A 24,851-nucleotide genomic window follows, 5' to 3' on the forward strand; every position below is an offset into this window, starting at 1 on the left:
GTTACGATTATGAGCAGTAATTGTTTGACGCAAGTTATTCAGTTTGCTATCGTTGCAGTTTGCTGCGTCGGCGGTGTAGTTGGGTGTGATCCACGTTTCCACGAAATCTTCCTTGAATATCAGTACCGTATTTAAAAACGGCTGTCCCTACAATATTATACTAAACTTTCCGCCTAAATACACCACAAGAAGCGTCACCGGTATACGGAGATTTACGTTCGCGTTCGTTTGTTTGAATTTAATTTACTCATTTAGCAGTACGCTGAAGGAAGCAATGAAAAACAAAAGGTGTGAAGGAGTGATTTTATTTAATTACTGAAACGTGACAAAAATATTCTTTGTGGTAATATTATGCGCAAAAACTTACATAAATAACAAAACTATAGAACTATCGCCCTTTTCTTATTTATAGTGAAAGAATTCGGATGAATGATTCATTAGTGAGTGAGGACAAGCCAAAGCGCTTGCTACTTACAAACAAATCGTACTGTATTTACATCTCAAAATCATCTCTCATATCGTTATACTCCATCAGATGCTTCTGGATGGCGGAACCGTCCACCCATGTGATGAAATCTTCCAGCGTACGGGGTACCAGAAAGGCCGGATCCTTCACAACCTCTACACCGACTCGCACGTGCCCGTGCTCGACCATTTTCGTCGCGTGCGTTACATTTTCCGACATTTTGTTTCTCACCAGCACGAGCGGAAGCCGGCGACGGCAGAACGATGATGCGCTGATGGTGCTTGCATTCTCCAGATCCCACTTGGTCGGTATCACACCCAATACGTAGAGCTTCTCCAGTAGCAACGCACTCAGCTCCGTCCGGAACGGGTGCTTTTGATCGATGTCAGCAATCTTTTTTGCTAGCTCACGAACGTTCCGAGCCACCTTGTTGTAAGCGGTGTAATCTTCACGTTTCTGCAGGTGGTACTTGCGCATCACCTTGGATTCGTGCAAGCTGTTCGTTTCCTTCCAGTTGAAGAAATCCACCTTCTTGAGCAGCTTTTTCTCATGGAATTTCAATTTTCGCACCATTGTTGGGGTAAGTTTGTTGTTACTTTAACAGTCGAAAACAGAGGCTTGATTACGTACAACTGAACTCACTTTAGAACACGCTTATTTGTGGATTGTTTTACGCATTGTTAATAGCAAAACAGTCCCAGCGGCACAGTGCGGTGTGGAATAAAAGAGACCAGAGAAGAGAGCGAAAAAATGTAAACAAATACATGAGGCAGCTTGGGGTTGACAGCTGTCAAACTTGTTTTCCCCTGCATGCTCAGCTCAACTGTGGTATTTGGCCACAGCTGAAAGTGTACTGTGGTATCACGGGTATTGATTGAAAAGAGAATGAAGTGGATTGCTAGATTGTAGGAATTGTACAAAAAAATTGCATTGTACTACAATGTGTAATGTGTTTGTTCTAGCATAAAGATTGAAACGAAACTGGCAAGCATTCTAATTCCTTCCTCTACAAGGTCTACTCCGCAGGTGAGTCTAGTCGTTATTATTCAATTTACGATAGATGAATGATAAACACTGTTGTCTCATTGGTGCATTTCTCCTAAAATTAAAACTTTAAAGCAATATCATTACCGTCTATCATCGGTCCCATTGCTTGTAGTTCAACACATCTCAACCTGTGCAAACAATGAACGTGTACCGAACCAGCATGTGCTATGTTCACTATAAAACCACGTGTAATAGCGTATCCGTCTTTTAGTACCATTGCCAGATCATGGCAGCGTTTGGCTTGATAGTGTTGCTAATAGTGAGCTCGTATGCCAATTTCAAATCAGCGTACGGCCTACAGTTAGGTCCATTCACCATACCATCACTCGCGAATGGCGGTGCATTAGGATTTTCAAGCAGCCTTCTGAGTGCTGCACTCGATCCCCAATCGAGACGAGTTTCATTTGTAGCTCAAGCTCCCCAGCTCGGTACCAACAGTGGATCTTCATCATCGAGCTTAATAGAAAGGTTTACCAATCCTTTCACCAGCTTCCTGTCCAGCCAAACAAACACACTCCCGTTCCAATCGCCATCGATATCACCATCGAATGTACAAATTCCGGGAGTACCGGATTTTGCCAACATTTTACGCTCGTTTAGCAACGTTATTCCCGACGGAGTTAGTCGCTTTCAAAATGCAGCAAACGCGTTCGGAAGTCTTGCCTCAAATGCTTCGCGATCTTTGTTCAATCCCTCGGCAATTCTCAGCCAATTTTCTACACTAATTCCAACAAACGAACAACGTGTTTCACTATTTCCTAACTTAGCAAATGCATTGAAAGTTAACCCTGTGCAAAGTAGCTTCAAGCTGACATCGGACGCGGAAGTGAATTTCTCGTCGGAAAATATTGAAACACTTACACAAGGTCTCAGTTCGCTTGCCAATAGCATACCTGGTGTTACATCTAAGTTGTCCAGCCTTCCAAACATTTTGGCTCGGGAAGATGCGACCTCTTCCGTTAATCATAACGATCCTCACTATTACCCAGGACGTCATGTAATGGTACATCTGTTTGAATGGACATTTGACGATATTGCGGTGGAGTGTGAGCAGCTTCTCGGACCTGCCGGATACGGTGGCGTGCAGGTGTCGCCAGTGAATGAGTACGCGATTGTACCGAACCGCCCCTGGTGGGAAAGGTATCAGCCCATCTCATACACGATCAACTCGCGATCAGGCAACGAACAACAGTTTGCTGCGATGGTGCGGCGTTGCCAACGTGCTGGAGTTCGTGTGTATGTGGACATAGTCGTCAACCACATGGCAGCTCCAGGTGACAGTGTTCCACTGTACGGTACTGCAGGATCGCCCAGTGATCCTGCCAATAGAGACTATCCGGCCGTACCGTACAATGGAACTCACTTTCATGCTGATTGTACCATCAACAACTATCAGAATGCTACGAATGTACGCTACTGTAAACTGAGCGGTTTGCCGGACTTGAACCAAGCGGAACCGTACGTGCAGGATCGTATCGTTGAGTTTATGAACCGACTGATCGCGCTGGGTGTGGCTGGCTTTAGGATGGACGGCAGCAAACACATGCAACCGGAAGATTTGCGCGCTATCTATAATCGATTGAACTTCCTCGACGTATCATATGATTTTCCAATGGATACCGCCCCTTTCATCTACCAGGAGGTGATCGATCTTGGAAGCGAAGCTGTAACTGCGTAAGTGTTTCTTGACTACACTTTATAACGTTCGTGTAATGACGTTTGCTCATCTTTTAGCTCCCAGTACACCGATCTTGGGGAAGTCACCGAGTTTAAGTATTCTCTCTTTATCGGGCTTGCCTTCCGTGGCAAGTTGGAAGCTTCCGTATTGCAAGCACTTACCAAAAACAATGCAACACAGTTCGGCCTAACACCATCAGCATCTGCACTGGTGTTTGTTGATAACCATGATAACCAGCGTGGACACGGAGCAGGTGGTGATTCGATTCTTACCTTCAAGGATGGTTCAAAGTACATCCAAGCCATCGCATTCACCCTGGCCACCGATTATGGTACTGTGCGATTGATGAGCTCCTACAACTTCACCGACACCGACCAAGGACCTCCTGCCGATGGGCGGATGAATATCTTGCCGCCCGGTTACCCAACCAGTGATGGTTCCTGCCGAAATGGATGGATCTGTGAGCACCGCTGGCCAGTAGTACGACGTTTGGTTAGCTTCCGGAGTCTGGTAGCACCGGCACCACTGACGGATGTTCAGTTTACAAGTGGAACATTTGCCTTCTGTCGTGGTAGTGTGGGTTTTGCGGTATTTAACTCCGGTATGCAAACGTACGACGGTGTATGGAAGTCGTGTCTACCTGCGGGCGAGTACTGTGATATAATTTCCGGCGAACGAATCGGTACAGACTGCACTGGTACTCGAGTTCTTGTGAATGAAGATGGTACGGTTAGCCTAACGCTTCCAGCCTTCTCCAGTATTGTGCTCGATCTAATTAGGCGCGTTTCTTGAGTGTAAAAAGATCAAATCAAACCGACAGCGGATTATGAAATCGAGTAATATGTTTTATTCTGCGACATTTGATACATACACCTATGTACCTTCTTCACTGCGCTAAACGACGGTTTGCGTTAGTAAACAGTCTTGCGCCAGCTACATCTCCATAATCTCCGAACGTAGTTGTTTGTTCAGCATCTTCATCGTTTACGGTGGTGTTTTCATCAGCTCTATCCTCTGAGGCTGAACCAGATCGACGTGTTGAACCATTCCATTGACCATTATCAAAACCATTTGCAGATGGACTTCTAGTAACAGGGTTATGTGTAGTTCCCTGATTACCGAAGGATCCGAATCCTTGTCCTGCTTGGCTACCAAATCTTCCATCAAAGCCTCCAAAGGTTCCCCTTGTGCCGGAACCGGTTTGTGCTCCTTGATTGCCAGAAGCTAACGGGCGTCCATCAGCTCCCAAACCTGTGTTAGTTCCTCCGAAAGTACCGCCTGCGCCTCCACCCAGTTGTGATCCTTGATTTCCGAATGCCAATGGCCTACCGTCACCTCCAAAACCTGCACCTTGAGTTCCTGCTCTAAGACCGGTTTGTGTTCCTTGGTTTCCAAAAGCACGAGATCTATCATCACCTCCAAATCCTGCAGTAGATCCTCCAAAGTTTCCACCTACTCCAGAACCTGCTTGCCCTCCTGCGCCTCTTTCAACCCCGAAACCAGATCCTCCAAAGTTACCTCCTACTCTTTGTCCTCCCTGGTTGCCAAAAACTCCGGCACCTCCAGCACCAGTACCAGATCCTCCAAAGGTTCCTCCTTGATTGCCCACAACTCCAGTATCTCCAAAACCAGAGCCGGATCCTCCAAAAGTTCCTCCAACTCCTTGTCCACCACGGTTTCCAGCTCCTACCCCTCCAAAACCAGTTCCAGTGCCTGCAAAAGCTCCACCTACTCCTTGATTACCAACAACTCCGCTATCTCCAAACCCAACACCAGACCCTCCAAAAGCTCCTCCTACTCCTTGATTACCACCGGCTCCACTATCTCCAAAACCAGCGCCAGATCCGCCAAACAATCCAGTTCCAGTAGCACCACCGGTTGCGGTACCACCTCCACCTAAGCCATTCGGCACGGATAAACTTCCCCCAGTTGGACGAAAGCCCATACCTGCCCCAGCGATGTACTGCATGTCATTGCGGCCCGCTTCATTATTGTAGGAAAACGATCCCCGAACGTTACCTGCCTGATCGGCAGTTTCTTCACGAGCTGCGTCCGGTGTTTGGTAGCCAAAGCGATACGATCTGTCAGGCGAAACAGTACCATCCCTAGCGATATTTGGAGTGCGTGCTCCGAAGGGTTGGTAACCACCATCCGCCACACCGGCGTACTGCAAATCATTTTGTCCGATTTCGTTACTGTAGGAGGGCACTTCATTCTCGGGACGTGTCACCACCTGTTCCACAGATCCGCCCAGTGGGGGAACAGTTGTTACCGTTCCATCCGCTTGAGATAATCGCGCTTCCAGATCGTTGACACCAACTGATTCTGGTGATCCTCGCACTATTTGATTGCGATCAGTAGTAGAAGCAGCAGGAGCAGTAGGCTGTGCAGCATCGCTCGCTTCTGTTGATGCTTTCGGTAACCCAACAACGGCAAGTGAACTTTGATCATTTGCACCCGCATCAACACCACTTCGGCTGGCCCAACTGTTTGGAACTCCATCACCGGTCCTGGTCTGTTCGTCCAAACCAGGCTGGAAGGTTGTTTGTGGCACTAATGGTAATCGCGCTCGCGAATGAACCGACTGTGGCCCATACTCATCCGGACTAGGAACACCCACGCGGGAGTCACCGATACTTGACCGCAGATCTACATCCGGTGCAGCATTGAAGGAAAAATTGTGCTTCACACCATCGTTCTGGAAGCCGTACGTTCCTTCGACATTTCCATTGCTGTGTCCAGTTTCTTCGCGGGAAAAGTGCGGTGTGTAGTAGGAAAAGCTGTAACTTCCGTCCGGATTGATGTGTGCTACCGGAACCCGATAAACGTAACCATTACCGTGCCACGGCCATCTGGCTGCACCGTAACCACCGTAATGCGGTGCTCCGTAGCGCCATGGTTGAACACCATAGGTTGCGGGTCGACTAGCGTGATAATGTCCACCTGCTCCAAACCCTGGTCCGGATGATCCGAAAGATCCTCCAAAAGCTGTAGATAACAAAGGTGTTAACATGCAGTTATTTAGTAAACGCACTTTACCTACCATTAGCATCAGTAACTGGTCTATTAGCATGATGAGGAGCAAACTGACCAAGACCAACATTAGAAGCTCCAAAGTTGCCCGAATTTCCTTGGTTGTTGTAACTAGCACCACCTTCAGAACCTTAAAAAGAGGATCATTCTTAGTAACAATCACTTTAACGTTATATTCAACCGATCGCACTACCTGTCGCTAAGTGAGCTCCAGAATTGATTCCACCCGACTGCTGAAAACCTGTTCCAGCACCTCCAAAACTATCACTGGCTGTGGACACTCCTCCTGCTACTCCTCCCAGAGCTCTACTACTATCACCACCCGTCCATTGGTTGGCTCCAATGCCCACTGCTCGATCCACTCCACCGGAAGCTCCTTAAAAAAGAGATCATTTGCAATGCCAAAAAGGATTCCACACTGAACGATCTGCTGTACTACCTCCACCTGATTGACCTTGGAAACCACCAGCTCCCGCACTCCACGATCCACCACTAGCGCCTCCTGAACCTTGATTGCCTACAGTGCCTGCGCCACGTCCACCAAAGTAACCCGCTCCTTGATAATTCGCGTTTGGTTGCAGATTCCAACCATATCCTTGCTCTGTTATCACACCCAACATCAACGAAAGCACCGCCCAGGTAAGCGTTGCATGTACGTAACCGTGCGCCATGGTGACGAGAACACTGAGCCCAGCACGCTTTGTTTGCACTGTACCGAAGACACTGTTTGCTACGATCATGCTGTTGAGTGTTTTTATAAGCGATTTGCAGTAACGCACTCGATCGATACGGATGTGCGTTAGAGCGTGTGTGTGTGTGTCCACACTAAAACATCTCCATGCTAATAATCCCAACCAGATGACTTAATACTTGAGGAACCGGTATGATTGAGTTTGCTTCGTCTGGTTGGTAATCGTGTCAAACCCCCAGTCGGGATTTGTGATATAGGGCAGATCATTCAACCACCCCCAAGTTGTGCGGGTGTGATCATCTGTATGAATGTGTGTGTGTACTGCTATATCATAGAATAAAACATCCCTTGCGGCATTCGTCATGCATCTTGGGTAATTAACAATTTCTAACATTCTTAAAAGCCGGTTCCGTCTCTTACACTTCGTCACGTCACGCTACTCCACAAACGAACCGCGCGACCGCTAGCTGCTAGTTCCCTTTCGACGGTCTATAATTCTTTGGCATTGCAACGTGCACTATTAGCACAGTAATTGGCCCCGCTGCCAATTGCCCCGGGAGTTGGGAGCTGCCTTGCGGGACGGTTCACCCGATTAATCTTTGTGGATCATCTTCGTTAATACCGAAACAAAATGAGGGAAGGTTATGGCGCGCAGTATATAATCTAATAATCCCTTCGATCGATAGATCGATCGGTAGTTTGTAGCAAAATGCAGCCTTTGGGGACGAAGATTGATCGATCGCATTGGGAAGAATTGTGTGTTTTTTTTTCTCTAATTTTACTTTCAAGAACTGCAACCGAACAGTTGATTATGACTCTTTGGCGTAATAATACAGGATCGTTAATGGATAAAACAATACGGGAGGTAGCCTTGCGGACGTTACCAGTCACCAAAACGGGTGGTTTATTGTTGTGTTGAAGTGGTTGTAATTTAATAATTAACGACAAATCCCCTGATTACTAATGTCTGATAATGGGGTTTGCTAAGTGCCGATAATTTATACCCATGTGAGTTCCTGGATGCGAAGGCTAAATGGAAATTTGATTTTATTATCAAAAAAGTGCAACAATCTTCCCAGATGAAAAGCGATAACAGATAAAACAACTGATGCACGTATCACACACAGTTATGATTCTGTACAAACACATGTTCTTTCAACGCCTTTCGTATCCTTATCTTCATCACCTACATCCGTTGGCAGCCATTGAAACCGAAGCGCCCCTAATGTCATACGAATTCATACATTTACTACCACGCCATTCAAATTCGCCCAGCCTAACAAAGCGACGTAGTGTACTCGTGTATTGATCGATTAGTTCGTTGTTGGTGTTTTTTTTTACCTTGCCTTCCTATATTTGCTTCGCATTCGCGAACTTGTACCATGTTGGCGCATCGATTGTATTCAAATGCAATGTGTGAAACAAGCGGACGTCTCGCTGCTGCCCGCTGCTATCGCTTGCCCACAGCAAGCTGGCGTGCTGTTAAACATGTAAACTGATGAATAGCTTTACATATGTACGGTTTTTGCAACTCTCTAATTGAAACACACGTTTTTTTTTTTGCCGAACCGGTCGGGTAATTGATGCTTGTTCAATCTGTCAGCCGGAACAGACAAATTGGCGATTGATGGTGGAAGGTGTTAAAAGATGATGACTGAAATATCAGATTTGTGTTGTTACAATGTTGCAATTGAATTTTCTCGTTTTCATATCACTCGTTGGATTATTCTGAACAGATGAGTCCTACATGTCGACTACTTTCTTGACATTTATTTCTACTAATCCAACACATTACACTCTCACTAAACACATCCAGGATCAAATATCTTTATTACAAAAATTATATATAAATAAGTAAAAGCTCATGCAAATAATTGCTGTTAGTTTAAAACGCATTCGCATCCGATCGATTGATCGACTTTATTTCTATAATACTCATGTGCAATAATTTATTTACATAACTAAAGCTCTTCGTTCTATGCGCAACCGCTCGAAATTACCGTCGATCGTACGGTTTTCTACCACCCGATTTAGCCTGCGCCTGTGTATCGCGCCGCAACGCGTCCCCGGGCGACGGTGCACGGCCACCGTACGGTAGCAGATCAATGTTCTGTATATGCGCCCGGACGGAGGCACCGGGCGCGAGTCCCACGTACCAATCGCCCACGTTCTTTATGATCGTGGAATCTTTCGCGAAATCACGCCAATCCTTCTTGCGGTCGTCTTCGAGCTTCTTCTGATCGTACGTTACCTCGGGAAAGCCGGAAAAATCGTTCGAATTGTAGGCGTTCGTGCCGGTTGCCGATTCACCGAAGGTTGGGTACGGTGCGGGACCGGATGGACCGCTCGAGATGGCCACATCGAACGGTCCGGATAGGGGTGGTTGGTCGTGATCGTGATCAGGGCCACTACTAGGACCACCAGGACTACCCGACTCATAGTCGTACTTTGGTGGAAGTAATCCTATTATGCTGTCATCTCCATAACCTCCAAGATCATGGTCCGAAGGATCGTCCGGAAGTGGGTACTTCTCGCGGGATGCTTCACTCGAGTCGCCGGATGCAGTTGGTCGATCCGTTGTCGGTGGACGCAAACTTGGGGAACTTGTCGTCGGACGCTTGTTGTCGAAGTCTTCCTCATCGAATCCTTGCCCCGTTGGTCGACTACTCTCCGGATAGCCCGGAATTCCGGGTTTAGGTCCATCCGGATAGTTACTGCCCGCACCAGACGGACCCGTAGGGGGATCATACGATCCACCTGGAGCTGTTGGACGGTTTGCGCCACCTCCGTCGTATCCACCAGCCGAAGGACGTGCCACGTGATCATAACCCGCCCCCGACGCACCGGGACGCTCGCTGGCCGGACCGGAGGGAGCGGTCTGGTATGAGGGATTGTTATTGTCCCCGATTTCGCTCTGTTCGACGTGATTGATGCCAAAGTTAGGCTGCGGTAATCGATGCGTCCCGGCGCCAACCGTGCTCTGTACCACCTTGTAGCCGATACCGGCCCCAGCGATGTACTGCACCGTTCGCTGCACACCCTTATCATCCAGATAGGAGTAGGAACCGCGTGTCACACCATCCGGGCCAGTCGTTTCCGCTCGTCGCTGATCAGGTCCCACCGAGAGCAATCTGAAAGGAGCACCAAGGTGTGATAAAAATAGTGATCTTACCACATTATCTTCATCCCGTTCAACTCACTTGTACTGGCCAGAACCGCTCGGGCCACTCTCGAACGCGACCTTTCCGCGCACCTGCTTGTGCGTCTTGTAGAGTGGACTTTCGTACGCGATCGTGTTCGGTGCATCCGGTACGGGGTTTGCTACCTCATAGCCAGTACCGGAACCAGCGGAATACCGCACGGAATGTTTCTCACCCACGTCATCGATGTACGTGTAGAGACCGTTCACACGCCCATTACTGTCCGATCCTTCCCGTCTCTGATAGTTTCGTGTTTTGAACTGGAAATCATAGCTTGGATCATCGTACGGGTCGGCCAGCGGGTCGTCCGGTGTACCGATCGGGCCACGCTGCACTTGTGACAGGCTCTGTTTGCGATGGATTTTTGGTCCTCGGGCACGAAAGCTATTTAATTAAACGTATAAAAATATTACCAAAGTTTAAAACCGAAAATAACCCTCATAAAAAAAGAACCAACAAGGGGGTTCGTCGCTTGATGTCTTTTGTTAGGGAAATGGGTTAGCTGATGTGTGATGGTTCTTTAATGAGCTAATATAAACCTGTAGGCAATATGTTTTTTTATAGTATTAGTTAAAGTAGAGCAGTAAGGTAAGGTACATTTTATCTATTTTGTAATAACATATTAATGATCAAGAAAAATAATTTAAGAAGCAGTACTAAAAACTGAAGGAAGATGTATGGAGCTTGTTAAGGTCTCGTTTGTGTGAGAAGACAGCGTTTAGCTTCATCCATCAAAATCTCATTATTAGGTAGACACTTCAGGGGGATCTAAATTTTATCCGAATGACACCATGACCACTCAGTCTGTTCTAGAACACGGAAAACGGAGTCATCCGCAAGATAGCCCAAAATTGGTTGATTCAAATGCATAGCTTTCGTTTGGCATCTTATTTGTCTATTTTTTTTTTCTTCGAGCAAATACACAAACATCATGCAATGAAACTTTATTAGAAAGCCAGTAAAACGTAAATATACTTTTCAAGCAAAGAAAAAAGGTTCGTCGCTTTCCCCTGCGTTGGAGTCTTTTGTGCATTGAAGTCTCTCCAAGCTGTAAATTTGAATTAAATTTTAAACAACCTCAACGCTCGATATTTACCCTCTAGAATCTAGAATTGGAAGAATTGACCTTAAAATTATCATACTTTAATTTTTTGAACCATTCTCAAAACGATTGAACAATTAAGCTAAACACTTGCTATGGAAACCGTTCCATTCTGTCGGATTTAAACGTCCCTTCAGGCAACAATGCAAAACTATCGGTTTCGGGCTGTTAAGAATGGACAAGACAAGCATAAACAACCAAATATAAAAAAAAAATACGCTCCCTTCAACACAATTGACCCCATCACTGTTATAAACCCATCCTACACGAAGGTCAACTCGCACAGGCCCGGATCATTCCCACCGCGGCGGGCAAGGCATTCTCAACTCCCTCGCCACACACAATCGACCTGACCTGTCCTCGAAATAATTACGCTTCTCTTAACGGTGTGATAAATGCTAAATTAGTATCTCACTTCGCCGTGGTGCGTCTCATAAAAATTCAAGTTCATCATTGAGACACCTTTCACTTGTTTTCCCTTTTTTTTTTTTTGGTTGGAGGGAGATGATTTTTTTTGTGGGCTTTGCAACTTACCCGCGCGGTCCAGCCGTGTAGATCGTTTCCTCGACGCGCCCCGTGTCCGGTTGGCGGCTTCCGTAGCGTCCCCGTACGATCGTCTTCGGGTTGCCGCTCGCCGTATGGTAGTGGGCGCCGGGTGTGTCGGAATTTTTCAGGCTTCACAGGACACGCAAGGAGCGAAAGACGGGGGAAAATAAAAGCAAATAGGACACAATTTCAGTAACGTTGCAGTGGGAACACATGGTGCGTTACAGTTTGGCTTCTGTACACTACCCGAACGCGAACGAGCCATCCGAATTGATGTGATTGAAATCCGTCTGATCGGAATGCACTGGCAGCAGATGGACAAGCACCACACTGACAAACACAACCACCTTCATTGTGGCTTTAGTTTTTTTTTTTGCTGTATCACACTTTAATATGCTCTAAACTATGTTTCGTTATTATCTAACGCTTGGTATTTTGTTTTTCCGCAAATTTAATTTCCATTCACTCTCTGCTTTATTTTACACTCCAACTGGACAGAACTATTAACAGCATGTTTCACGTGTAATGTAACATTTATTCGCACAGCTCATACATTTTAGCACTTAATCCTGTTGGGGTTTTTCCTTCTTATCCTTTTTGCTTATTACACCGAGTGTTTCCACCCACCGGGGGAGGGGTTGCAAAATCTGCTTTGCAACTGCACTGTGCCAAACCCAGCTCAGCCGGTCAACTGTTCGGTGCGGCGAAAAATCACACCTCTTTATATACACTTTGACCTCACCGCACAACGTACCAGCCACCCACCAAGCGGTAATGGTGCTTTTCCGCCCCAAAAACAAAGCAAAACAAAAAAACGATGGAAGAAATATTAAAAAAACCCCAAAGGTGCCTGGGCACCCGGGGTGGAACAATAACGAAACACCCTCTAGTGAGAGAGAAAGATGCCACCCACCCTGATGAGGATGGCGCCTGTGTGTATTTGTTTTGCGATCGGAGCCAGATCGGACCGAACGAGCCAACATGAACCACGTGCCTTGGCCGGTTGTTTCTAATTTCCCCCCGTCCTCCCGTTCCGTACACCCAGTTATGGTTTCGGATTCTTTGGGGCGAGATTTTAGATTAAGGAACAAAGTCAGTCGGTTATCCCTACTGCTACCACCATGCGGAGCCGTTAAAGTCTTTGGGCGCTAAACACGCATGCGCATGCGTGTTGATTAGATGGTTCTATGACGCGTTTTGTGTGCCAGTGCCAGATGCAAGGCGGTCACCATTCACCGTAACCCTACCGGGTCCCCCGGCGTTAACACAATGGCGGACCCGGTGGCGAATCTCTACATTCCCAGCCCAAATCTAAGCTCACCCTCTGGGGGACGGGTGTAGAGCTGCTGGTGGAGGTGGTTGCTCGATATCGATCTTTATTTTTCGCCTTCTTCGAGCATTTGATCAAACGCGGTAGGATAGACGAGGGAAGCCAACGGGAAGGGACGGTACGTGTGCAGGTCATGATTTTTGCATGAATGCGTCTTGCTTGACTGTCCGAATGAGTGGAGTTGTAACGAAGGTACGGCGGGTAGTGTTTGTGTGTATGAGTGTGTTTGTGGTTTCATTCATAAAATGCTTATCTTTATGCGCAGGTGCTCACTACAGCCATAGGGAGTCGTTAAGAGGAATGATGATTTTCTTGAAGGAAGACGCCTAATGTGCATTTGTCTACGAATGTTGACAATTAAACGTAAATCGTATATTCTTATTTCGTCTTGAATTCAATGTTTTTATTATGCTATTGATGAGCTGTTTTTATGTAACTTTATACAGAAGTTCGAGTAAATTTCTTTTATCTTCATATTTCACATAAAAAGCTAAAGTAGCTTTCTAATTTCATGAAACTAACTCATAATTATAAATATCCTTTATTAATTACCTTCGTATTCAGGTTTTCATTCTGATCTTCGATTGTCTAAACCAGTGCAATTGCTTATAACTTAATCAAAAATGTCTTCTACGACTACAAAACAACAATGTTTGAGCAAAATTTCTTGCTCTTTATTGGCATAAGAACTGTAAGAGAACTAGGCCTGAATGTCTGGTTTTCTATGACTGTTATTTAGCTGTAGCTGGATAGTCAGTCCTGCGTACGGGGGATTGGTCCAGATGGGATTTTGGACCGGTCCTGTCTGGTGAAAAACGGCCCCGCCGAAAAGTCTTACCCCTACAACATCGGCATACCCCCAATAAGTAATATTAGACTATGAGATATACTGAAGTTTCGCAGTTTTGAGATCGATTTGCGAAGCTGGAATCTCTGAAGGATTTTTGTGCAAGTTGCCCTGAAATGCCCTGATAGATCTGTATTAATTACCACCCAGCTGCATATTTTATAAATAGAAATAGAAACTTTTCGAATGCAATGCTGTCAGTGTGTCAGTCGTGAAAGCTATAAACAGACGCCAATCCAATTCTAGCTCGACATATTCCAGTTCAGCTTGCATAGAATTCAGAAATTACACAAACTCTGTCATATGACTTCTTATATAGTTTGTGCTGTAATTAATTACTTATGATAGTAAGTAATTCTTAATAGTAATATAGTTTTCATTCTATATTCAGCTTCACTTTGTGTCATTCCAAGAGAACCAGGCGAATAACTTCCTGGTAGAGCTTACTAGAAATATTTAACATATTGCTGAAAACTCATTGAACTTGAAGAAATGGTTTATATAGTAGTAGTATTGATATAGTTTAAATCTGTGATTGATTTACTTACTTTTCTATTATTATTTAAACCAAACTAAGTAAATAAATGAACATTTTCGTAACAGAAGATGTTTGATAATATAATTTCATTTATAAATTTAATCCAAATTATGAATTTCTTCTTAATTTTACCACGAAACCGGATATTCAATCCTTGCTACGGGGGTGTTTGTTTCGTATGGGATTTTTGCTCGGTCCAGTCGTATGAAGATCGGCGCCGCTACCAATGCGCCACCGTACCGCGCCATATAATATACCTATACAAAATAATATAATACAATACAATAATAATATCAAGTATTGATGTTTTTTATTACATTTTTTGACAATATACCTTCAAGAGGATCATAAAATTTCTGAATTCGTTAGTGTTGATATGATCAGTCCTTCAGACTAAGAATTTTTCAATTTTCAATTTTTTTTACAATAAAATTGACAATTATTTCAGAAATTTCTTAAACAGTACTAACACTTAGTAGATAGTTCAAAGTACATTCAAATTTAATTTAAGCTATAATAATAATACCTATCACCTGTCTGTCGTCAAATACATCAACAGTCACATGTGACACACTACCAAGCCACAGTCTGCTCGAACTCATGAAACATCGATGCACCTAGATGAAGAACCGTCAAACCGTTGACCACCGGCCACAATGTTTTTATGTGTTCGCCTTCCCGCTCCGAAGATACAAGTCAAGGGCAACCATCATAATGAAACGGCCCGCTCATGGGCGGGATTTTTGCGTCTTCAATTGTTTCCACGCGATCACGATCGCGATCTCCCCCGTTTACGACGCCATAGTGCGGACACACCGAACATTCTGCGGGAGAGAGAGACATACCTGCCAGCGAATAAGTTGGTGGACGATACAGAACTGAAACCATGACCCATACCATCCGACAGCACCCGGGGTGAGTTGGACGAGACTCGCGTGGCACGTGGCATTGAGGGCGTTTGTCGGATTGTCCGATTATTTTGGCAGGATTTCCTCCTTCTTGCGTTGGTGGACGGCCGTGTGGCGTCGGGTTCGGGATTGAAATGATTGATTGTGGCAGTGCTAGTAGTGGTGTAGTAGCAGTTGGGACAGGTAGTGTTTGCTAAATTTTCGTACATCCGAAATGTCTGCGCTCGCTCACAGCCCGCATTAGGACTGACCAGACAATGGTCTCCCGAAGACAGTCGGATTTTTGTGTGAGCGCGTGGAAGTGGTTGGGTTTTGGGTGTTGATTTTGAGTTTTCCACCAACCGGATGGTAAACCATCCGGTGCTCGTTTACAGCAGCAGTACGTTATTATTACCCTGCCCATGCCAGGTAGTTGCCACGGAGGCAAGAGGGGGCAAGAAGGCGTTACTTGTTATTAAAATCAGCTGATGATTTATGACTATGAAATGATCCCTCAGCTTGATATGCAACACTGCTAAACCGGACGTTCCAAGCGTGAGTGATGGAGATTAGCAGCTGTTTCACAGTTTTGAGACGACCGGGTGACGGCTTTCGAGTTGGATATTCATCGCATCTTCGTCGTACGCCACGATTAATATGATAAAGTTAACACTCAGCGGTGATAAGATCTTTTTGGAGAAAAAAAAATCGTCAATTACTAATATTTGTTTGAACTTTAACACTCGACGGTTGTTGTGTCCACGAAAATTACAATGTCGAGAAAGGTCAACTACTGATTTCTTTACAAGCAAATAATAGCATTTAACAATGTAATTAGTCTTGAAAAACTATAATATTCTTTTTTTTTTCAAATGATTTTTTTTAGCATTCAAAATCAAAAACCCGAGTGCGTTTAAACAATCTAAACACCTCATCACACACGTGCAATGCATTTCTTATTCAAACGTATTACTCTTTCGTTATCTTTTCACCCTCCTCTTCAATGTGAGTCATGTGAGTGAAATTGATTGGATCAAATGCACTTAAAACGGGCTCGAGATCGTGAGTACATTACTCAAGCTCCCGGGAGATGTTTATGTACGATTAAACGAAGCTGATTAATGCATTTATAATTTTGCAATATGTTTATTTATGATGGTCAAAATCACTTAAACTTTCACGCGTTATTGTTAATTAATGTTCTGATTTTAGGTTCCGCAGAATCGTGACTGCAATGGCTTAGTAATAAGCAATATACATGCAATGGGGGTTGCTTTACCGCCTTTGGTACGGTCAATTATTCTTTCGGTTAGAGGCCATATGATTTTTCCCTTGTTCCTGTTAAGAACGTCTAATGTTATGAATATTCCCCTGTTATGTTATGACATGTTATGAATATAATCTTTTATCCCAGTCAATCTGAATCAACAACCAGTAAAAGTGGTAATGTTGTTGCTAATGACATGACCAAATTATCAGAGCTAAATGATTCTCATATTTAATTCAAAAGTAAGATCGATCGAGGCGACCGGTGGTGTATTGGTAGAGGTACCGATCTTCACACGACAGGACCGGTCCAAAATCTCATCCCGACCAATCCTCCGTAGCAAGGACTGACTATTCGGCTACGTGGTAAAATTAAGTCTAGTAAGACAGAGATGGCAAGCATGACTTTAGAAGAGAAAGAGAGAGAGAGAGATATCGTCGTGCATCTTAAAGGGTATGACAGCTCTTCCATTACCATAGTACGTATCCGAACCCAAAGAGCATTTAGTCCGGAGTGCTTTCTTAGAGTTTGGGGTTTTGGGTGGAGAATTTTCAGGATACTGTGGTATGATAAGATGATCGCTATACAAATTGCTATTGATAACTCTTTGCCGGAGTTGAATGAAATTTTTGAAAGATATCGAAGGTATGATCACCAATAGACCTAATACCTAGTGGCCTCACACTGACTGTTGATCTCCGGCATTAAGTCTTCTTGATACTGTTTGATCTACATAAATTATGTCTAAATCATCAGGACTTACATTCGATCATGTCTTTGGACATGATCAAACTTTGTTTGATGTTGACATGATGCTTTGGATTATGTCTTTAAACATAATCAAGGCTTTGGATCATCTTACAGGGTTTTCAATTGAGCAAATATCAACCAAATGGTGCTTTTCAAGATGATGTGGAAAATTTGGAGATTAAAGATTAAAGACTGTTGTTGTTTATTGTTGTTAAAGAGACTTTGAACTGGGCAGCTTCATTCGCCTCTGCGATTAAAGACTCTTTCCTGTATTTTGGTTCTTGTTAAAAAGTAAATTAATTTTCAACATAGTTTGCTGAATCGATTCCTCCTCTACGTTAGAAAGCTTTCCATAAGATCGATTAAATTTTGTAAAAACATAACCATTCTAAAAAATGGAAGAAATTTCAGATATACCTCGACCCGTTTTGGTAAAACTTGGGCAGATTTCATGACAATGAACTTTTTTTCAAAATAAATGGGTATCGAAAATTCAATTTTCATCACCCTAACTGTTGAAACACCGGAAATGTAACGGCTCCCCGCTAAAATTCGAACGATATTTTGCACCGGAAGGATTTAATTGGATAATGCCCCCGCGAAAAATCGATCCCTATCGTGTACGATCTTGTGCGCGGTACAATGTCAACCATTTGCAACGCCGTTGCGAAACTTCATCGCTTACCATTCCCAGCGATTAGCGGTTTACGGGTTAACCATTTGCTCTTAGGATCTTTATTGGACGATGACAAATTGTTGACCATGTCGCGCGAGCCGAAAACCCGTGAGAACAATGGTAGCGGGTGAACCTCAAATGCAATTATTTGTGTCGGATGCGATCGTAATCGTGTTTCACGTACCGAGCACCGTTTGCGGTGTGTTCTCTGCAAAGATTGTTTACTTAGCCACCAGAACCCATTGTTCATCGACGGTGGCCATGAATTGTGGTCGTTCTTGAGGAAGCTTGCGTGCAGTAAAATGTGTTCCTTGCTTTCCTGTCCTGGCAGGGCTTATTAAACACAAAGGTGGCGTTGAAAAAATCTGTCACTTGAACTGTCAACGAGATTTTCAAATCTTGAAGGTTGCCAAAATGTGGTGAAACCCTAAAGAATTGGGTAAAGAATTGATCATATTGAAATACATTTAGAAACGAAAGATTCAGAATGTGCGCGTAAGTTTCAAATTATTGCAATTTAGATAATGAGCTGAAAAAGTAATGTCATACCGGACAGATGTTTCCATTGTTACATCGCTTCCCTATTCGTCGAAATTTGCATGAGCGCCTCGTAAACCATGTTTCCTTATGCGTTAAACTGTCCAGCTGATTCGTCATTGTCTTGACCTTTTAGTGGAGTTAACTGAGGCATAGCTAATTAGCATTTTAATGAGCACCACTGGTGCTCATGTACGCTGCATTTAAATACCTTAACTGTTTCCATTTTCCTCTCGAAACCATGTCAGTCACTGGTGCCAACAACACCGGAAAATCATCAACTGATGGGCATTTCAAGTGGAGATTTTTGTTGAAATAGATGTCTTACAAACTTCCTCACAACATGAGACGTTTTGTTTTGTTAATTCAGTTTTAATGTTTGAAGTTAAGTTTAATTTATTTTATCATCATCTGTTTTATTTATTTTTTCGTTTTAAAACAACATAAAATCACATTTCTTTTCCTTTCGCCAATTTCATTAACCGCTAGCTTAAAATTACTATTAAACCTAACACCGATGATAAGGAATGTAACATTTCTCAATTTAAAACCCACTTAATGATCATTCTCCGTCTGGCCGCTGCAATAGTCCGTAATCATGTCCGAAATGCAATCAAACACATCGAACGCGACCTCACACTGTTCGAAATTCTCTAAAATATTTACCAAGAAAGCAGACCGCTCGTTAATATGATTCGATGGTTCGAGAAAATCGAATTTCCCCACTTACCAGCTGCATCGTTTCGTTTGATCTGATACTTCTTCGACGTACCCTTGAGACATCGATCAACGCCCCGTAGTGTGGCCATAAAGTAACCATGCTCATTCACGCCATCCGTGTACAGGCTGACCAATCCGTCCAGGGTGGGCCAACCGTTTTTATCGATCGCATTGTTTTTCTTGTACACACACTGCATCAAACACTGCAAGGTGAGCGAAATATGTAACATTGTGCATTATTTAGCTTTTAAACCGTGTCCAATGCGTTTGTTCGTCAACGATTCTTACGCCCGCAATCCATTTGTCCTCGTGGGAAACAATTGTTGGGTGGGAAAAGTCCACTGTTCCCTCATCCGCATCTCGCTTCCGGCGATCGTGCCACTGTCCGTGCTCGGCAGTGAAAATCTTGAGCGCATCCTCGATCAGGTTTGATTTGATCTCCTCCTGGCACTGGTGGATGACCATGTCCACTTTCTTCGAGACGGTTGGTTTGGTGAGACATCGTTTCTAGCGGGATTGGATGAGAAGAAAAACAATGGGATAAACTTTTGTAGTTATGTAACAATGAATTTAATGTAAGCGTTAAAACGAAATCAATGTAATGGGCATATATAACATAGAAGAAATAAGGAAAATAACCAAATCGATCAATTTAGACACAAATCGGATATTGATGAACTAATTTTTAATTTCAAATTCAAACTTGTAAGCTGTTCATAAAGATCGACAATTTAATGACACATGTATGGTTTTATACGTAGATTTGCTCCCAATAAGTTACCTCAGCATATAGCATACTTGGTAAAACAGGATGTAACAGCACGGTTTGGTTTGAGTTCAAATCTCTACTAGACCGTTCTCTTTGGTTGACTCTTAAATCAAATCTCCTTTAAGGAAGTAGTACACTCTTTGAGGGTAGTAAAAAGCATATTTTTTTCGAAAATTATAGTTAATATAATAAAGTTCCTTTATATATCTCTCTCTTTTTTCCTCTCTTTCTCTCTCTTTCTTTTGCTCTCTCACCCTCTTTCTATCTCTTGTTCCCACAGTAGCATAACGTAGTTTTGAGATAAATAATCGCCTTTGAAATTTAGAGGTCTTGCACAAAGCGCAGTAATATACTGATTTGCGGTCTGTAACTTTGCAAAACGGCAAGTTGATCTTCTACGTCAGATAAAGTAAACAGAAAAGTAGCCATCTTTCAAAAAATTGTTTTGCTAAACAGCTTATTTTTTTAATTTTTAGACAGTACTACCCCCTTAATCTCGTCCGATTAGAAACATAAACCTGTTTAGCAAAAATAACCATCCGTAATTCGAATCCTATTTATACTGAGAAATTAACTTCTCTTTAATGCAACTTCGCAGTGTTAAACCTTCTTCTTCATTTGGGTAAACGCTCTGAATGGGATTTGGTATCAATCCTGTCGTACGAAGACCAGCACCATTTGGTACCAATGCACTTAGTTCCCATTATTCTCCCATCGCCAAGATGTATTTGTTCGAATCGTTCAAAACAAAATGCTAAGACGAGATACACGCTGCATAATACCAACCTCATCAATCGAAAAGGTTGCATGTAATCACTACCGGTTCATGATTACTACGCACCGTGGAGGAAAAACGTCACCAAGCGTTTAAGCACGAAAAAAGTTTCACATTTTGTTGGCCGTTGTTTTAAGGCTCCCCCGGTACCAGACCAGTAGGTAGAAAACTCGTTTCTGTCCATTTTTCCCCGCAAAAGTCACTAGTGTCGTCGTGCCATTTTCGCATACACGACTTATTATTGCGCTTCCTGTAGATTGGACGGCGACACGAAAAGTGGTCTTACGCGCACAAGTCCGGTGGATGAGTTTCCTTCCATGGTTCGTTAGCGTGATGGAGGAGAGTTGTGTTGAATTTTTGTCGAATTTCGTTAACCAGCCACGATCATTGAAGCTCCATGGCGCCCTTCCGTATGATGTAATGTACTCTACGGAGGTGTGCTCTTTCGCCCGTGAATGCAGTTTTTGGACAACACAAACTTTGTGTGACTAAAAGTCGTTGATGCGCGATGGATTTGTGAAAGTAAAGAAAGGCTACCAATTGATTGTGGCTGCTCTTATCAGTACAAACATTAAACCTAAACCCCTTCGCAAGATTGTCCTTGAAGGGAGCCAAACATAAGCGAAACTATTTAAACGTTTTGAGTAAAAAAAACCACCTCCGGCCATTTCACTATCATCCATCCACTGGTCAAGGTGAGTCGCTTTATTAGCGATCGAGCTTGCGTCCGTCGGTGATCCACCGGTAAATCCAACGGATCTAAAGCAGTAACGGTTCACCGGTGCCAAGGTTGTTTCCATGTTGTTCTTTTTTTGCCGTTTTGTATGTTTATTTGTTTCGACAAAAGATAATGGAGCAGGGTTCGTCAAACGGATCGTGTAGGATTTCGAACCAATGCGAAATGTTCATAATAAAGATCGCTTTCGGCACATATGTGGACGTACGATCGTTTGCGTGTTTTGCATAAATATACGCACGCACCGCGACCAGCCAGCTGTTGGTGGTGCAAAAGATGGGCTTAGGGGTTAACATCTGGGTGGGGCAGTCTTGGATCAGCTTGTGGAGGCACATCACAGCGATGGCTAAGACCTTGCAAGCGCCACCATCGAACGTTGCCTGGGTTGACTTTGAAAAACTGTTCGACGGCGGAAAATGTGTTACGAAAGCGGGGGTAAAATTTGAGGAACCGATTCCGACATCGAATGTAACTGTGAGCGCAACCCAAATCGGAGCAATCAGTAGAAAGATAGGATGGAATGGAAAGTCGCACAAGAAAGCAGTTTTGCTCTACATGTTCGCTAGGATCAGCAATCAAGATCACTCTGTTTGATATGTGTATTTTTATCGTTATTTTTGTGATCTTGCGTTTCGCATTCGGTTTTTCTTCGTATGAGATATTACGTCAATGTTTGCCGATAGTTTACTATGCTCTCAAACTATTTCGTGTGTTTCTTCAATCATACATACAGTTTATTGAATGACTTAAAAATACATTCAAAAGTATATACGAACAGACATTTATCAACTATAGTTAAGAAACTAATCATAAGTAAGAAATGAGTATGTCAACTAAACGTAAAACGCTTGAATGTGGAATTCGCATGAAGCAAGAGAAACGAAAATTAAACATGAGAAATTACATAAACATTAGAAATTAAACAAGAGCTATATTAGAAACGTAGGAAACTTGAGAAAATTTTAGAAAATCTGCATACAAAGCATTAAAAAAAATGGCCATAAAAATAGCCTTTTTTGATAAAAAAATACAAATTTGAAAAGTAATAATAGCAAAATTATTCTAATCAACTTTAATGAACAAGTTTAAAAAAACACACTTGAAAACTAATGGAAGTTAATAAAATTTAATAAACTAGTCACAAAAAATACAAAAAAAGAAACTATTTCCACTAACTTCAATAAAAATGTAAAATATAAAACATTAGAAAAATATTTGTGAAAGTACCCAATGCTACTGATTTCTTTTTAAATTAATCATTATATAAACAAATCAAATAAAAGAAATACGAATAAAAAGACAAATTAATGAATACAAAGTATTATAACCAACTATAGCAACAATAACAACATGAAACATACGAAGTATGAAACACATGTAATTGAAGATGATTATAAACACGATAATGAAAGGAAAACAAACCAAAGAAAATTTAAATTTTATAGAAAAGTTATAACATCTTTTTTTCCAATAGAGTTCAACTTTTGCCATATTTTACATGAATTTCACCTACTTTTACTCCACACACTGTGCAATATTCCACAATACAATTCGACACAATGCCGTAAACCAAACATTGTGCAATTTTTCCACCGCGACCTCGTGAATATGAACCTCCAAAAAAAAAACCCCACATTACCCACCCCCTTATTACATGCCCCAAAATTACATAACAAATCACGCACAGTAACCGATCGACGGTGGGCAATTGCGAGTAAACATCGAAACTCACTTTCGGTGCATCGGCCCGTGCCGGGTGCAGCATCAGTTCGCTGCAGGCCACAACGACCCACAGCACCAGCACTACCGTCGAACCCTGGAAGGAACGGTTTCGTCTCATTCCCGGTACGTTGAACCTTACTGGCAGCACGAGCGCTTCCTTTTTTTTTTGCTTTTCTGCGTGCCCCCGGAGCTACGATACTGCGCGCAATTAAACACCCGTGGTCAGTTCTGTTTCCTTCACTTTGGCACTTTTACTGCACTGTCTCGAATGCACTTTATCGCTGGACTTTCCTTGCACACCGGGTTCGGAACGCAACGAGGGAACGCTTCTTCGAAACGAACCTTCCGGCACGGAATCACGATCACTAGTGTGTGCTGCCGCACACGCCGAGTGAGAATCCTGATCGCCACTGCTGCTACAGGTTAACAATTTCACTTTCAACCGTTCCAACCACACACACGCATCGGCTGAGTGTATGTGGCACGATACCGAGACGTGTGTGTGTGTGTGTGTGGTTATTTTTTCTTCACCCATTTTCGGGTGTACGCATTTTGTGCACGCTATCGTAACGCGTAGCACCGTCTGTATGTGTGTCTCTATTTGCTAAAGGGGGTTGTGTTTTCTTATGTTTTTTTGCGCCCACCATCATGGGGTGGGTTACGATCGATGGATCAGGCAGCGTAGAGAGTAACGACTGATCTTCATCGCCGGCGCATCATGGCGTGTGGCCACCTGATTTGGAAGCTTGTCTCAATCATTGACCCTCTGTACGGGATAATGCAAAACTCAAACAAGCGTTCCACCGTTTGCCGGCGTTGACAAGCCCCCATACGTGGCGTAGGTAGGGATAATCTACGTACGGTTTACAATACATTTTGGAAAGGAGTTTGCAATTCTGGCCTCCCGAGGTTTCATGGGGCACCAGTGCAAGAAGCCTTGAGATGGGATACTCCGTACATATTCGCACGATGCACCATGAGTTTACCAACCATGTTGCGTCCGCACTTCTGTTTGATTAGAGAGACATTGCGCACGTTGCAATTAAGGTTCGTTTTATAACACGGCATCGTACCTGGGCTGAGGAAATCCTGAATAGGAAAGATGTCCATGGCGTATTGGAGGAGCCAGATATGCAGACAATCTGTACAAGAAATCGTTGCTGGGGACACGGATTCACTTTCTTCTTTCCAAAAAAGAAGCGCAAAGCTTTATTGAACATTTTGCTGATGTTTTGCGTGATGGAAGCCAGCTTATTACCCGGATTGACAAACCGTTAACATGGGTTCGCTGTTTCAATAGCTCATCTGTTGCAACGCCATCGAAGATGCGCAATGTGTTGCATTGCAACAAGAAATCAATTTGCAAATTTTTTGTTGTTGCGTGACTAAAGAGTTTTGCTGGTAGTTTTGGTTTAAAATAAAAACACACGGGCAAACTAGTTGATCGGCAGAGATAGAGTTTGTCACTTCATTAGCAACTCCATAGTTGAAGTATTTATCTGGATTTTAAACACGTTAATGGATGTACGTCATG

The 24,851-nt window shown here is 43.4% G+C and overlaps 4 protein-coding genes and 1 pseudogene across 4 annotated transcripts; 1 reads left to right on the forward strand and 4 right to left on the reverse strand.

Moving 5' to 3' along the window:
- Positions 1 to 493: 493 nt before the first annotated feature.
- On the reverse strand, positions 494 to 1,039 carry LOC128714231 (U3 small nucleolar ribonucleoprotein protein IMP3). Its single transcript, XM_053809107.1, has one exon. It carries the CDS (start codon positions 1,037 to 1,039, stop codon positions 494 to 496), a length of 546 nt encoding a protein of 181 aa, XP_053665082.1.
- Positions 1,040 to 1,680: 641 nt separating this feature from the next.
- On the forward strand, positions 1,681 to 3,983 carry LOC128712846 (alpha-amylase A-like; annotated as a pseudogene).
- Positions 3,984 to 4,077: 94 nt separating this feature from the next.
- Positions 4,078 to 6,895, reverse strand: LOC128712847 (uncharacterized transmembrane protein DDB_G0289901-like). The gene is made up of 5 exons (XM_053807716.1): positions 6,649 to 6,895; positions 6,418 to 6,600; positions 6,235 to 6,354; positions 5,360 to 6,179; positions 4,078 to 5,296 (listed from the first exon to the last, which is right to left on the reverse strand). The coding sequence occupies exons 1-5, from the start codon at positions 6,893 to 6,895 to the stop codon at positions 4,078 to 4,080; spliced, it is 2,589 nt and encodes an 862-aa protein (XP_053663691.1).
- A 2,016-nt stretch (positions 6,896 to 8,911) lies between these two features.
- On the reverse strand, positions 8,912 to 12,116 carry LOC128712134 (uncharacterized). The gene is made up of 4 exons (XM_053807030.1): positions 12,010 to 12,116; positions 11,752 to 11,892; positions 10,116 to 10,499; positions 8,912 to 10,046 (listed from the first exon to the last, which is right to left on the reverse strand). Exons 1-4 carry the CDS (start codon positions 12,114 to 12,116, stop codon positions 8,912 to 8,914), a joined length of 1,767 nt encoding a protein of 588 aa, XP_053663005.1.
- Positions 12,117 to 19,150: 7,034 nt separating this feature from the next.
- LOC128712117 (general odorant-binding protein 70) lies at positions 19,151 to 23,435 on the reverse strand. Its single transcript, XM_053807013.1, has 4 exons — positions 23,328 to 23,435; positions 19,604 to 19,822; positions 19,326 to 19,518; positions 19,151 to 19,248 (listed from the first exon to the last, which is right to left on the reverse strand). Exons 1-4 carry the CDS (start codon positions 23,433 to 23,435, stop codon positions 19,151 to 19,153), a joined length of 618 nt encoding a protein of 205 aa, XP_053662988.1.
- Positions 23,436 to 24,851: the final 1,416 nt, after the last annotated feature.

This window comes from Anopheles marshallii, chromosome 3 (genome assembly GCF_943734725.1).
Source record: "Anopheles marshallii chromosome 3, idAnoMarsDA_429_01, whole genome shotgun sequence".
Taxonomy (NCBI): domain Eukaryota; kingdom Metazoa; phylum Arthropoda; class Insecta; order Diptera; family Culicidae; genus Anopheles; species Anopheles marshallii.

What these genes read in the sequence shown, in the direction of transcription:
- LOC128714231 (XM_053809107.1), bottom strand. Translation starts at nt 1,039, where the DNA reads ATGGTGCGAAAATTGAAATTCCATGAGAAAAAGCTGCTCAAGAAGGTG.
- LOC128712847 (XM_053807716.1), bottom strand. Translation starts at nt 6,895, where the DNA reads ATGGCGCACGGTTACGTACATGCAACGCTTACCTGGGCGGTGCTTTCG. An exon ending in TGGAGGTAGTACAGCAGATC is followed by an intron (nt 6,601 to 6,648) that starts GTTCAGTGTGGA and finishes CTCTTTTTTAAG; the next exon opens with GAGCTTCCGGTGGAGTGGAT. An exon ending in ATCGGACAAAATGATTTGCA is followed by an intron (nt 5,297 to 5,359) that starts GTACGCCGGTGT and finishes AAATATCGCTAG; the next exon opens with GGATGGTACTGTTTCGCCTG.
- LOC128712134 (XM_053807030.1), bottom strand. Translation starts at nt 12,116, where the DNA reads ATGAAGGTGGTTGTGTTTGTCAGTGTGGTGCTTGTCCATCTGCTGCCA. An exon ending in TACACGGCTGGACCGCGCGG is followed by an intron (nt 10,500 to 11,751) that starts GTAAGTTGCAAA and finishes TTAATTAAATAG; the next exon opens with CTTTCGTGCCCGAGGACCAA. An exon ending in AGCGGTTCTGGCCAGTACAA is followed by an intron (nt 10,047 to 10,115) that starts GTGAGTTGAACG and finishes TGCTCCTTTCAG; the next exon opens with ATTGCTCTCGGTGGGACCTG.
- LOC128712117 (XM_053807013.1), bottom strand. Translation starts at nt 23,435, where the DNA reads ATGAGACGAAACCGTTCCTTCCAGGGTTCGACGGTAGTGCTGGTGCTG. An exon ending in CACGGGCCGATGCACCGAAA is followed by an intron (nt 19,823 to 23,327) that starts GTGAGTTTCGAT and finishes CAATCCCGCTAG; the next exon opens with AAACGATGTCTCACCAAACC. An exon ending in AGGACAAATGGATTGCGGGC is followed by an intron (nt 19,519 to 19,603) that starts GTAAGAATCGTT and finishes CTCACCTTGCAG; the next exon opens with TGTTTGATGCAGTGTGTGTA.